General features: G+C 38.3%; 1 protein-coding gene across 4 annotated transcripts in view; it reads left to right on the plus strand.

Annotated features, from left to right (window-relative positions):
• Positions 1 to 15,288, plus strand: part of Ubn2 (ubinuclein 2) — a 76,020-nt gene that overhangs the window by 6,251 nt on the left and 54,481 nt on the right. For all 4 annotated transcript variants that reach the window (XM_029478831.1, XM_029478832.1, XM_021165456.2 and 1 more), the window contains exons 2-3: positions 653 to 745; positions 11,040 to 11,141. In XM_029478831.1, coding sequence (XP_029334691.1) covers positions 653 to 745; positions 11,040 to 11,141 — 195 coding nt within the window. The remainder of the gene's footprint in view (positions 1 to 652; positions 746 to 11,039; positions 11,142 to 15,288) is intronic.

Here is a 15,288-nt window from a genome sequence, read left to right on the forward strand (position 1 = left end):
GCCTGCCTCTGCCTCCCGAGTGCTGGGACTAAAGGCGTGCGCCACCACGCCCGGCGAAATTATTGATTCTTAGTCTCAGCAGAAAGCCAGGATAGCTGCAGATACTTTAGAAATAACTTATAAGCAAATGATGAATTCTGATTCTATAATTGAATACCTTTTTAGGGATATTAAATGGCTGAATTAGTCTTTTTTTAGGGATAATATCAAAATAAAATGTATGTTTTCATATTTACCTAATGTTAGTATTGGGGAGAAATTGCTTTATTTGGAATGGGATCATTTTGCAAGTGGAGTCAATTTAGATTGTTAACTTCTTAACCATCAAAAAACTGTAGAGTGTGTGTAAGTCTGTTAGCTGAATATACTTTCCTACTGTGTACCATCATTTAAATGAATAGTTTTTAATGCTTTTGACCTATTTGTTTATATTAGGAAAAACTGACTCATTGAAATTTAAAGATATATTCAAGTCTGGAAAATAATAAAATGGATGTAGTTATGAAATATACAATACTGAGAACATCTACTTGATATACTATTAAATGTATATTTAGTCATCCTGAACTGTAGTTGACATATGATTAATACATGGCAGTGTAGTTGAACTAGGACTAATACTTGTGTTTCTTTCCCATTTCCTTTGAATCAGAAGAAACTTGTTCATACAGAAGATCCATTTACTGATGAGCATAAGGAGAGGCAAGAAGTGGAAATGTTGGCTAAGAAGTTTGAAATGAAATATGTGAGTACAATAATGTTCACCTAGGTAATTTTACCCTCTTGGCCTGTTTTCTTTGTGCAGCTAGTTGGGAGGGCCTATAAATAGCAACTGCTTACTTATCTTGATCTCACAAATTGAAGCTGAATGAATGGTTTTGACAGCCAGACAGTTTTACAGGTTTGTCCTGACTGTATTAGTAGGCTGCATTCATTACAGTCCGTTTTTCTAGAATCTAAACAGTTTACTTAACAAATCTTACACTAAAAAACTGTAAGATAAGTAATATTTACTATATTTATAGGTGAAGAGAATGAGGTTCTAAGTGATGGTCCATGGTCACACAAGCTCAAGAATAGGCAACACATCCAGCTGCGTGTAGCTCTAACCCTGTCTCCCCACCACTGTTGTGGAGAACTGTTCTTTTAGTACAGCAGTTTACCAGCCTGCCTTCCTTTAAGAGAGTGGTACTTTAAGAGAAGTGCTTTAGACTGTATAAGCCCCGTGGAATCAGTATGAAACTTCTTTATGTCACGTTTACCTTAAATATTCTTGTCTGTCCTATATTCCATGCAACAATGTATTAATTCTTTTTGTTTGTTTGTTTGTTTTTCGAGACAGGGTTTCTATGTATAGTCCTGGCTGTTCTGGAACTCACTTTGTAGACCAGGCTGGCCTCGAACTCAGAAATCCGCCTACCTCTGCCTCCCAAGTGCCGGGATTAAAGGCGTGCGCCACCACGCCCGGCAGTATATTAATTCTTCTGTTAATATAAATATATTATAAAAGTATAATAAAATTTTTCATATACCATTTCCTCCAATTTTAAAAATATCTAATAGACCGTAGAAAGCTCTACTCTTATGTCTTGTTTATTCTATGGCTTTAACTACTGTTGTGAGTTGAGAAATGAGGCTGCACTTATGATTCCTCTGTGAGCATTAAAAGTGCTTCACAGGGGCTGTGAGATGGCTCAGTGGGTAAGAGCACCCGACTGCTCTTCCGAAGGTCCAGAGTTCAAGTCCCAGCAACCACATGGTGGCTCACAACCATCCACAACGAGATCTGGCGCCCTCCAGTGTCTGAAGACAGCTACAGTGTACTTACATATAAAAAAAAAAAAAAAAAAGTGCTTCACAGAGATTGGATATCAGTATTCACTGGCTTTGCCATTCCTGTTATTCTCAGAGTGTACCTCGAATTAGAATTGACACTTGTTGGCTCCTGCATGAGAGAAATATCAGAATACAGTGGAATTTGAGTCAGGTTGTATGCCAACCTATTGTGCCCCTTTGGGTGGAGTTGTTTTGCTCTTTAAGACCCAGCTTTCATATCTATAAATAGAGTTGTTCTTTTTTTTTTTTTAAGTGTCCTTCTGGGTATATATTCTATGGATCTTCACTAAAACAGATGAACTAGTAGGTGCTCTAAAAGAAAAGATATCCAAAAATTCATACCAATTTGTAGTGAGGTCTTTTTTGCTTGTCCCTGTTGTTTTAAGACAGTCTCACTGTCTTATAGCTGAGAGTGCCCTGGAAGTCATGATCTTCTTGTCTCTGTCTCCTTAATAAGGTTTCAGATGTTGATGCCCAACATCCCAGGTTCTGGCTATGTTTTAAGATAGTGTCTAGGTGGTGTATGTCAGAACAGGTAACAACATTCATTCTAATGGATTTGAACTTGGTCTCTTAGTTTGGTGTAAGACACAGTATAACTTATGATGCCCAAAAGATTACTCTTGGTGATTTCTCTCCCTTTGGTACCACATGTGTCTTGTTAACTCCCATTTCTACTCCCATTTCTGGGTATAAATTCAGTAGTCTCTGTGAAGGTATCCGGCACAGTGCCTACCTAGTGCCTCACATGGGACTCAGTTAACTTTGATTCTGAGCAACTCCTTGCTAAGCATTTACTACCACTGATGAATTATAGCTTTAAAGTTTCCTTACTAATAAAGAAAAAAATATTTGCTTCCTCTACCTTAGAGACTTGGAATACCAATAATAATGCATGTATCAGAGTCCTAATAGCTTCAGGGTGTTTATTTTTTGTTTTTGTTTTTTAAGGGGCCATGATAAACTTGGTGATCCAAAAGTAATTCTGCAGATCCATATAAATGAAATAGTTGAAGTGATCATGGTGTGGAGCATGCCTGTAGTCCCAGCTCCTTGAGGACAGAGGCAGGAGGCTCACAACTAACTGTAGGCCAGACAGATTTGATTTGCACAGTGAGTTCCATGGTGGGGCTGAAACCCAGTGAGAGCCTGTCTCTATCTGGTTTTGTTTTTTTTTTTTCCTCTCTGTGTCTGTCTGTCCCTTCCCTCTTCCTCCCACCCTTTCTCTGTGCATGTTTCTAAAAAGTCTGAGTTTTTATTTTGCTATAGACTATAAAACAAATGTTAGATTGTCAAGATGGCTCAGCAGGTAAAGGCACTTTCTGCTGAGCCCAGTGGTCCTGAGCTTGAGTCCTGAAACTCAGATGGTAGGAAATCTGACTTGTGCAAATTGTCCTCCAGCCTCCACGTGTGCACCATGCTATGCACGTGCCCCTTCCCCAAAGTAACTAAATACATGTAAAAATGGTTTTTATCTGTCTGTCTATACTATCTATCCTATCTATTTACTTAAGCAGGATCTTATTATGTAGCTTTAGCTGACCAGAGCTCATAGACTAGCCTGCCAAGTGCTGGAATTAAAGTTGTGTGTCACCATGCCCAGAAAAAAAAAAAAAAATAATAATTTAGTAAGTGTAAAAATTGTGTTGAGTGACTTAATCAGTTGTAAAATACTTTGAACAGTCCACTCGTATATGGCATTAGGAAGTGAATATTACAAAAGCGTGTAATCATTTTTTTGTTGTTGTTGTTGTTTTTTGAGACAGGGTTTCTCTGTGTAGCCCTGGCTGTCCTGGAACTCACTCTGTAGACTAGGCTGGCCTCGAATTCAAAAATCCTCCTGCCTCTGCCTCCCAAGTGCTAGGATTAAAGACATGTGCCCGGCTTTCGTGTAATCATTTTAGAAATGATATCATTCACTTGTGAGCTGTAACTCCTGAAAAGTTAGAGCATTTTTGTCCTTTTATTGGGTATAGTACTTAAGACTCAGCTTGCTAAAGTTTTGGGAAGAGTTTAGGCAAACTTGTTAAGATCGTACTACTCATAAAACGGAAATACGAGTAAATTTAGTGTTCTAGACTAACAGTGGTCTGCAACCAGGCTAGATGTAGTGCCTCTCTAGTGAGTCCAAGCTGTTCTACATCACCAAGCTCCAGGTCTTCCAGAACTACAGAGAAAGACCCTGTCTTCAAAAACAAAACAAAACAAAAAGTAAAAATAAAATAAAAAAAAATAGTAGTATGAAACCAACCCACCATAGTTGTAGATTCTGCCTCTATGACTCACCCAACTGAAGATCAGAAATATTCCAAAAGAAGAAAAAGAAATGTGTACCTGTATTATACAAAGGAAGACTTTCTTCTTAGTATTATTCCCTAAACAATACAGGTTGATAACAATATAACACTGCATTAGCTATTATAAATATCTAGAGATAAAGTATATTGCAGGATACAAGTGGGTTATATATAAGCACTATAATATTTATACAGGATATTTGAACAGCCATTGAGCATTCAGAGATTTTAAAATTTTTTAGGGGTCCTGAAACCAATCCATAATATCAAGGGTTGAATGTATATTAAAATCATAAATGCTTTTTAAAAAAAAAACTCTAAGGGGGTGGGTAGTCTTAAAGGGAAAAGGAATCCTTGCTCAAAAAGTACCTTTTTGTTTAATTCTGATCATTTGCTTTGTTGAGCCATTTTTATTATGTGGCCTCTGACCTAGATAAATTTTTAATTCTTTAAATTCCTGCAGACATATTGTGAAACAGCAGTTTTAGGACAAGTGGAAGAGCTTACACCTATAAGTGATGGTTATTAAAGTGTGTGTTAATGTTTCTGTACTGGTAACTGTTTCCCTTGATTTAAAATTGTAGGCTTTTTATTAGAGGGTTGAAATCATCATGGATATAAAAAGATAGTTCTAAGGGACTGGAGTAGAAACTGAGATGCTTTATAACCAAGGTGTTTTCTTCTGGTTGTTAAGACCAGAGTCTTTATCAGTGAGTGCCCTGCTTGCTCTGTCGGCAATACATGATCAGTGAATGTCAATGCTTTGTTCCATTCACTTCACAGGGGCAGTGGAGGCCCTGTCTTAGGAATAGCTTGTTTGTTTTTCAGTTTACTGATGGAATCATTCAACATTGGCTTGAGATACTGACTATCAGGTTAAGCCAGTACTAAGTGACTCAGTGCTAATGACTGAGTCATCATGAAGGAGTACTTAGAAAAAGAACTTTAGGGACTAGAGAGATGGCTCAGTGGTTAAGAGAACCCAATTGCTCTTCCAGAGGTCCTGAATTCAATTCCCAGCAACCACATGGTGGCTCACAGCCATCTGTAATGGGATCTGATGCCCTTTTCTGGTGTGTCTGAAGACAGATACAGCCTACTCACATGCATACAAATAAATAAAATATGTAAAAAAATATATTCTCTAAAAAAAAAAAGAAAGAAAGAAAGAAAAAACTTTAAAAGGGTTCTTCATTTGAGACGTAACAAGATGGAAGTAAATTCTGATTTTTATAAGGTCTACTTAATGTGTGAATTGTACAGTATAAAAAGATTCAGAAAATTATGAATTAAGACTGATTGTGTCATAGGGCACAGTAAAGATACTGATTCAAAATAGGTTTGTCTTCCAGGGAGGGCACAGTGTCAATCTGTCTTGAATTCCTTTAGGTAAATTTTAATGTTTAAAATTCATAGTGCATATGTTCTTTTTGGGTGTCTGTTGAATGTGTTGTTCCAAGGCAGAAATGATGGTACACACTTGTAATCTCAGTACTTGGATGCTGAGATAGGGAGATTACAAGTTTTGAGAACAGCCTGGGTTGCATAGCAAGTTCCAGCTTTGGGACTGGAACTACAGTGGGTGTGAACCACCTTGTGGGTCCTAGGCTCAAACTGCCAGGGCTCTCTGCAAGAGCAACAAGTGTTCTTAACTTTACTGCATGAGCCGTCTCTACAACTTAAACTTAAAAAAAATGATATATTTATGTATTTTCTGTGGTGTGTATTTGGGTGTGCACATTCACATTACATGTGTGGAGATCCAAGGACAATTTATGGACTCTGTTTTCTCCTATTGCTTTAGGTCTCTGGGGAATCAAGCTTTGTTGTCTGGCTTGGCAGCAAGTGTCTTTACTATCATTGTTGGCCCTTAGATGTTTAATAAACACTCATAGTGTCCTTTCTGTGATTAACCTGAATTTTAAATAAGATTTAGCAAACTGTTTCTCTTAGTCCTTATATATAACCTCTTGTTTTTTAATGGCTATTAGCATTGAATGATCATAGTTAAATGGTTTGTATTTATATCATTTGATCCTGTTATTGATAGGATTTTTGTGAGATTTTAGATTAATATAATAGTCAAAGCTTTAGTTAGCTCTTTTTGATAATCTCTTTAAAATTGACACTTAAAAGGATTTACACCTATTTAACAGTACTAGTATTCTGCTCTATTGAGCACTAACAATTAACAGTCATTTTTAATGGCAACAAGCTGGTAACTTTGACTAGACACACATGGTCCTAAGTCTAATTACCAATAAGCTGTTTGGTCTTCTGTATTTGCTCATCACAACAGACCATGGATTTTTTGTTTGTTTTGTTTTTAGATTTCCCAAGGAAAATTATACTCATCTAATTGTACCTTGTGCCTCTGCCCTGAAAGTATCTGATGAGCAGTGGCTGTGGTTGTGTGTAGTTGTGACTTTAATTAGCATTCTAGAGAAAAATTTAAAAGTCCCGCAGATTCATGAGAGAGATAAGAGTCCGTGAGGGTTAAGAGTCCGAAGAAAGGGAAAAAAGGAGGAAAGATGAGCTCATGTGCTTAGGAAGGGATTTCAAGGGACCAAAAAGGTTTATGTTAGAGAGTTATGAGAGCAAGATGGATAGGCAATTGAACATTCCATGTAGAAAACCTTGAACTTGTAAATATTAAGGCCTTTGGATTTGTCTTATAGTAACATATTTCTGAGGCAGGAGACTATAGGAAATGGTATGTCTGAACTACTTATCAGACATAGTAACGGTAAACTTGAAGTGAGGTTAGCCAAGGGATTGGATACATTTAGGTAAAAATAATGTCCAGCTTTCTAGACCTGGCATTATAATGGAAAGGAAGGGAGGTGTGACTAAATCTGTGAGCAAAGGTTTGTGGGAGACAGACTTGAGGTAGAAATAATAATTCTAAGTTTAACCCCAGGCCTGGCAAAAATTTAAAAGTTAAAAGGAAGAGATTGAGAAGGAAGGAAAGTAAAGAAGAAAGAACTGAATGACAGGCTTTGAAGGTTAGAATTATTGCAGTATAGTTTAATTACAAGTTATCAATTTTAATTGTGTAACTTAGTGAGTTTTAATAAAGGCATGCAGTTTCTAAGTGCCACTGTAGTCATGGCGTAGGCCAGTTTTATCTCCCCATAAGGTTTCTTTGTACCTCGGCAGACAGTCCTCTACCATCAGCCCAAACCCTGGCAATCTCTGGGCTGTTTCTGTTTCTGTAGGTTTTTGCTTTTCTAGAATTTCCTGTAAATGAACCTTGTTTGTGTGGGGCTTTGGTTTAACATGGTCTTTGAGAGTCATCTATGTGTCTCATGTGTCAGTGGGTCTTCCAGTGTTTTATTCATTCATCACATGAAGGACATTGTACTGTTTTCAGAGTTTGAGTTTTTATTTATTTTTATAAAATACAGTTTTCTGTTTTCTGTTCATGTTGAGGTCAGAGGACAGCATATAGGAGCTATTTTCCCTCCTCTACCCTGTAAATTCCAGGGACCAAGCTCAAGTCATCAGACATGGCTGCACAGCCACATTCAAAGCCATCTTACTAGGCCCCACATTTAGTTTTACACTACCATACATAAAACTGCTCCAAAGAAGTCACACATACATTTTATATTAATATACATTTTAGCACTGAGACAGAAGGATTAGCCCAATTTGAGGCAGAGATTCACTGTGTAGCCCTGGCTGTCCCGGATCTGGCTCTGTAGACTAGGCTGGCCTTGCTTGAACTTTGAGATCACCTGCCTCTGCCTCCTGAGTGCCAGGATTAAAGGCTCGAACCATCACCACTGCCAGTGCCTGGCAAGATAACTTATGTTTAAAAAAAAAAAAAAAAAAAAAAAAAGCCGGGCATGGTGGCACACACCTTTAATCCCAGCACTTGGGAGGCAGAGGCAGGAGGATTTCTGAGTTCGGGGCCAGCCTGGTCTACAAAGTGAGCTCCAGGACAGCCAAGGCTATATAGAAACCCTGTCTCGAAAAAACAAACAAACAAACAAACACTTGCTGCCAAGCCTGGATGACCTGAGTTTGATCCCTGAGTTTGAACCTCCATAGTAGAAGAAGACCAGTGCTTACAGGTTATCAGGCTTCCACATGTGTGTCGTAGGCCCACACAGGAATAATACATGTAAAAGGAAAAAGACCATACATTTTTACTGTGCACTCTTTCATGTAGTATGCATGCTTGTGTTTGTTTTGTGTTCAAGTGTGCTCTCAGGTGTGTGTGTGTGTGTGTGTGTGTGTGTGAAGGCTAGAGAACCTCACTTTGTTGAGACAGGATCTTCTTTTGCATTTGGCTAGACTGGCTGGCCAGTGAGCTCTGGGTTCCACCCTGCACTGGTGTTACCTTCACGTACTGCTGTGCCCTTTCGTTTTTTGGGTTTTTGTTTGTTTGTTTGTTTGTTTTTGTTTTTGTTTTTAAAGCTGGGTGCCCATGGAAATGCACAAACCACAATGGATTCTTTTTTTTTTTTTTCTTTTAAGATTTATTTATTTTATTATATGTAAGTACACTGTAGCTGTCTTCAGACACTCCAGAAGAGGGCGTCAGATCTCATTACAGATGGTTGTGAGCCACCATGTGGTTGCTGGGATTTGAACTCGGGACCTTCGGAAGAACAGTCAGTGCTCTTAACCACTGAGCCATCTCACCAGCCCCTGCTGTGCCCTTTCTTACAAAGTGGCTGTTGGGTTTGTTCCTTTTTTGAGACAGGGTTTTTCTATGTAGTCCTGCCTGTCCTGGAGCTCCCTATGTAGACCAGGTTGGACTCAAACTCACAAACATCCTCCTCTTCCTTCTGAGTGCTGGGATTAAAGACATATGCCAACATGTCTGGCTTGTTTGTATGTATGTATGTATGTATGTATGTATGTATGTATGTATGTGTGGTTGGTTTTGGTTTGTTTCTGAGGCAGTATCTTACTCTATATAGCCAAGGCTAATCTCAAACTCAGGATCTTCCTGTTCCTGCTGGGATTATAAGTATAGATTTCACACCGGGCTGTTAGATCCCTTTGTATCTCCACAAGTGAAATAGGAGAAGTTTAGTTTGCGTACATCCTTGTTAATACTTGCTATTAGCACTTTTAATATTATCAGGTATTGAAGTGTGTGTGTGATCCAGAGTAGGTAAAAGCATGCATGTGGAGATGAGAAGAACAACTCCTGGGAGTCATGTTTCTCTTGCCCTGAGTAAAGTCTGGGAATTGAATTGTGCAAGTGTCTATAACCTTTGAGCCATCTCTCTAGCTAGCTAAGTACACTATGCACAAAACCATGGGTACTGTGTAGAGACGTGGCGTGGACACTGAATTCTAAAAAGTGACCCCCACAGGCTCTGTAACATCTCTCTTTTTTTTTTCTAGATACATTAAGTCTCTGTAACTGTCTTTGTTTGGGTTTTATTGCTGTGAATAAACACTGTGACCACAACAACTTTTATAAAGGAAAACATTTAATTGGGGCTTACTTACAGTTTCAGAAGTTTTGTCCATTATCATTGTCATGGTGGGAAACATGGGCATGCAGGCAGAAATGGTGCTAGAGAAGGAGCTGAGAGTTCTTTATCTTGATCTGCAGGCAGCAATGTGTCACATTGGCCAGATCTGAGCTTTTAAGACCTCAGAGCTCACCAGTAACACCCTTCCTCCGGCAAGGCCATACCGCTAGTAGTACTATTCCCTATGACCAAACATTCAAGCGCGTGTTTATGAGGACCATTCCTATTCCATCACCACAGTAACCATTGACGAGTTAACGCTCCTTCCTAAGCGTTGGTGTGTTTTCATTTGTGGAATGTGAAATAGAAGATGGAAGTGCTTAGTGTCTGATGTGAATAGTAGCTGCTGTCATCATGGTCTACTTACATAACTAGGGGACTTAAATACAGATTTTATGCCTCCATGAACTGGTGACATTGAGATCACTGCCCTTTTTTCTAGTTCAACTGGGTTTGTTCCCCATGTGGTAGCCAAGTAGTTTTACTCAGGGGCTCCCACAAGTGTTTAGTTGCATTTGTCTTGTCTAAGAATATAAATATCTTAGGAAAGACTTGAGTAGGTCATCTGTTATAAAAGACTCCATACAACTGTCATGGAATTTACATTTCTTCTGGCTACAGTATTGTACAGTCTATAAAGGCTGGCTCGTTCTATGTGCTTGGTAAATTTCTTAATCAGATTATCTTTGCTTTTAGTTGTTTGGGAGTAAGAACTTAAATTCTGGGGGCTGGAAAGATGGTTCAGTGGTTGAGAGCACTGCTACTCTTGCAGAGGACCTGGGCTCAGTTCCTATCACCAGTGTCACAGACAGCTTACAGTTGTCCAGAACTCCACTTCCAGAGGATTCAGTGGCCCCTTCTAGACTTTGTGGGCACCAGGCATGCACATGGTATACCTATAGACATGCAGGCAAACACTCATGGGCATAAAATAAAAATAAAAGTTTTAAAAGAACTTAAATCATTTCTGATATTTTATTATATTACTTTCATAAACTCACTGTGTAGAAGAGTGTCATTGAATTTTCAGTCTTGTCACAGCCTCCCAAGGGCTGGAATTGCAGGCACACTTTCCATGCTTTAATTCCTGACATGTTTTAGAGTTGAAAAGTAATTTTTAATATGTCAAAGATAGATGCCATCAATTAGACTTCCCACTGTTAGTGCTGACTATGTGGTTGAAGAAGTGTTGACAGATTTTCTACCTTATAGTTGCTTTGTCCAGTTGATTGTACTCTGAAGAAGCAGTCACTCGTGCACTTTACATGCCAGGTATGGGGAGATCCAGTGTCTACAGAGGGTTTCTCTGTAAAAATTAGGTGAATTCTTCTAACAGGTCTTTTTGTTATATATTTATGGAAACAGTACAGGTACTGAATAAGTCTAACGTATCTCTTCTTTGCAGGGTGGGAAAGCCCGTAAACACCGGAAGGATCGGCTACAAGATTTAATTGATATAGGCTTTGGCTATGATGAGACAGATCCATTTATTGATAACTCAGAGGCTGTGAGTAATATGTCTTCAATATGGCAGTAAGCTCTTGGCAGTAGACATCAAGGCAACTTAAAATATCTCAATGGATGTTTATTTGTGCTTTTTAAAGCTGTTTGTATAGCTCAAAGGTTTTTTAACCGTAGATTTACGTTTTTGTAATGTTGGCTTGTTCCTGTTAAGTTGTTACTATATTGCTGTCATAGGCCAGGTTTTGGCAAACTATAAAGGGCCATGTGGTAAATATTGTCGACTGTGGGCCATATGGTATCTCTTACAGCTCTTCTCCTGCTCTAGCATGAGCGCAGTCATGGAGAGCATGTACGTAGATTAGTGTGGCAACGTTAAGAGTAAAACTTTACTGATAGACTATAACATTTAAACTCATGTAATTTTCATGCATCACAGAATATTTAATTTGATGTTTTCCCCATCACTTAAAAAATGCAAAATTCATTCTGGCAGGCTGTGTAACAAACTGTTAGGCTGAGCTTGGCCAGCAAGCCCTGGTTTGCCAACAAGATAGTAGGCCATTACTTGTATGTAGTTTGTTGTACTTCCAGGTCTTTCAAGAATATTTTGGGGGCTGGAGAGATGGCTCAGCGGGTAAGAGCACTGACTACTCTTCCAAAGGTCATGAGTTCAAATCCCAGCAACCACATGGTGGCTCACAACCATCCTTAATAAGATCTGATGCCCTCTTCTGGTGTGTCTGAAGACAGCTACAGTGTACTTAGATATAGTAATAAAATAAATCTTAAAAAAAAAAAAAAAAGAATATTTTGAGTTTGATAGGTTGCTTATTTTCAGGTGCATAGTTAGCATTAATTCCTAGAGAAATCATTACTCCTTGCCCACACTGAGAAGTAAAGTTTTCTAACAGGACAAAGGCACAGTATTATATACTGTCAACCCCAGCATTGGTAGAGATGGGGGATCAGGAGCAAAAGCTCATTCATTCCTGAGACATAACAGATTGAGGGTGTAGTCTGGGATATATGAGACCCTATCTAAAAACATAAGCACATAAGTACATGGATTCACATAAGCACATGCACTCTCGTATACACAAGCACATACATTCATTCTCATACATGGGAAAAGGAATAATGTCCTAACCAAATGCTGAAAATGATTATATTAAGCTTAATCAATGGAAGAAACCATTGATATGCTTTCTTAATTTTGTAAAATTTTATTATTTGTGTTTGTGTATGTGCCTAGGAAGTTCAGAGAGGCCTTAGCTCCCTGAAGCTGGAGTTCTAAATAGTTATGAGCTGCCTGATATGGGTGCTGTGAATTGAATTTGGGTCCCCTGTGAGAACAATATGTGCTTTTAACACTAAGCCATGTCTCCAGCCCACTGATATATTTGAATTATATTGAATATTGAATTACAATTTCTGGGTATATGACTTAAACAAGAAATTTTTTTGTTATTAGGACTTCTTTGGTTTTATTTTTCTAGCTTTTAAAAGAATCATTTATGATGCTGGGGAGATGGCTCAGTTGGAAAGTATCTACCATGCAAGCATGAGAGCTTGAATTTGGATCTCTAGCACCCAGTACTGGGTAGATAGATCCTTGGGAAGCCATTCAGGCAGTTTGGACAGATCAATGAGAGACTGATCAATAAGATGAAGAGAGACTGAGGAAGACACCCGACATAGACCTCTAGCCTCCATACCCACATGCAAGGGAGTGTACCCTCACACACACATGCAGCACATACATACATAAATCAGTGATGCTAAGTCGGCAACAAAGCACAAGATGGATAGTAAGTACAAGGTAATGTTTTCCCCAGATGTCCCCCACCAAGAAGTAAATATAAGACTTTTTTGTAGTCATCGAGAAATTAACATTCAACCTGTATATCCTTGTAAAAAAGAAACAAATATTGCCATTATATATATCTTAAATATTCTTTTCTTGAAATTCAACATCTTCTAGTAGTATATATTAGTGCATAGATATCCTGCTTTTAATGGTTGTTACAGTATATTATTTACTGATTTTAGTAAAAATAGTTTTAATTCTCAGGGTTATGTGTTTGCAGGTAGTTGAGCATCTCATGTGCATTCATCTACTTGAATAAACATACATTCAGAATACTTTATAGAGTTCAGATAATATGACCGAGGCAGATTGATAGCAGTGGAATTTATTGGTCATGGGGTTTCCATCCTGAAGCAAGCTTCTGGAGGCCATTTTGGAATGACTTATAAAATAGTCCTGAAGGTTGGTGCTCTAGAGTGAAAGTTAGTTTGGCAGATACTTATAAAACTATTTAGTTTGTTGCTGCTATTGTATACCTTACTACAGTAGTGGTATATTAAGCACCAGGCTTTACCACCAGTATGTTTTGACCAAATTCTGCAACCTTAGCTCTAGCATCCAATTTCTCTTATGAAAGGAAGATGAAATTTGGGACAACAAGAATTATTAGTGCTCTGTCTTAGTACATGAATTAAGGCTTACCATGTTTTGTAGTAGGTAAAGTGTATGTTCTTCCATTTTTATCTGAGTATTAGATTATTCCAATGCCTAGGATTATGATATCCTTTAGGATTATCATATCTTTTGCAGTACTTAATAACGGTACTTAAATATTTTATGATTTGTAAATTAGTATAGCTTTTGCATGGCAATACAGCAGTTGGTTGCATATATAGTGACAGATGGAGCTTATATTGGTGAGAGAGTGATTGGAATGATTGTCAGCGCAGTGCACACTGGACATCATGTTCCTAAATTACTTGTGGTTTCTTTGCAAGGCATATTAGCAGTGTTGTTTAGAGTAGAGAGCACTTACCATTACTAAAACTTAGCAACTGGCAAGTTAAGATTGGAATGTTTCTATCTAGAGTAGTGACTGCTACTTGGAACTCCAAGAAGTCCAAGGTTCTAGTTTTATATTAGTTCCTAATTTGACATTTGATCAAGAAAGCATATGTCAGTGTTACCTAATTTTCTGTGCAATTACTATCTACCCAGTTTCTGTGCGATTACTATCTCCCAGAGTTATGTTGAGATTAAAAATAACAAAATTTAAATATGGTCAAGAGTATTAACCAGTATCAAACATTAGTAATAATGCTAATATGTAGATTTAAAATTCTGACTTACCCAAAAGGAAATCATTCATGGCAGTTGCATGTACCCATACTTTTACTTAAATAGCTTCTTAAAGTTAATATTGTATTTTAGAACAGATTTTTTTTTTAAATTCTTTTTAGGTTTTGGGGTTTTTAGTTTTGTTGTTGTTTTGTTGTTGTTGTTGTTGTTGTTGTTGTTGTTGTTTTGAGACAGGATTTCTTTGTGTAGCTCTGGCTGTCCTGAAATGTAGAACAGACTGGCCTTTCAGAGATCTGCCTGCCTCTGCCTCCCTCCCCAGTGCTGGGATTAAAGGCATGTACCATCACCCCCAGCTATTTTAATTTTTTTTGCATCAGAATCTTACTGTATAACTCTGGGTGTCTTGGAACTAGGCTGGCCCCAGACTCACTGAGATCTTCCTGTGCTACCATGTCTGGCTAGAACAGGTTTAGATTCACAGCAAAACTGAACAGAAAGTACAAAGAGCTTCCATATCCACTGGCTACACACACACACACACACACACACACACACACACAGCCTCCTTTACTATCAACATACTGTATCGTGGTGGTTGGTGTACCTGTTACAGTTGATGAACCTAGTCAGGACACTGTTATCCGCTAAGTTCATAGTTTGCACCTGCTGGTATGGTAGACTCTGTTGGTTTAGACAGATACTTATGACATATGTCCACTGTTATGACCGTAGAGAGTAGTTTCGCTCTAAAAAGTCTCTGTGCTCTCTCTGTTTATCCCTCTTGCCCTCCTGATCTCTGCTAACTCCAACAATCTTAGTGCCTTCAGTTTTGACTTTTTTTGGAGGGGCAAGGAGGGGAGGGCTTCTCTGAGTAGCTCTGGCTGTCCTTGAAATCACTCAGTGGACCAGGCTGGCCTTGAATTTAGACATTCCCTTGCCTCTGCCTCCCAAGTTCTGGGATTAAAGGTGCCATCACTGCCTGGCTCAGTTTTGACTCTTTTTTTTTTTTTTTTTTTTTTTTTTTTTTTATGTGAGTACACTGTCGCTACATCCATGATGTTCATGCTAGGACGTTCACTTCTGG

This window comes from Mus caroli, chromosome 6 (genome assembly GCF_900094665.2).
Source record: "Mus caroli chromosome 6, CAROLI_EIJ_v1.1, whole genome shotgun sequence".
Classification (NCBI taxonomy): Eukaryota; Metazoa; Chordata; class Mammalia; order Rodentia; family Muridae; genus Mus; species Mus caroli.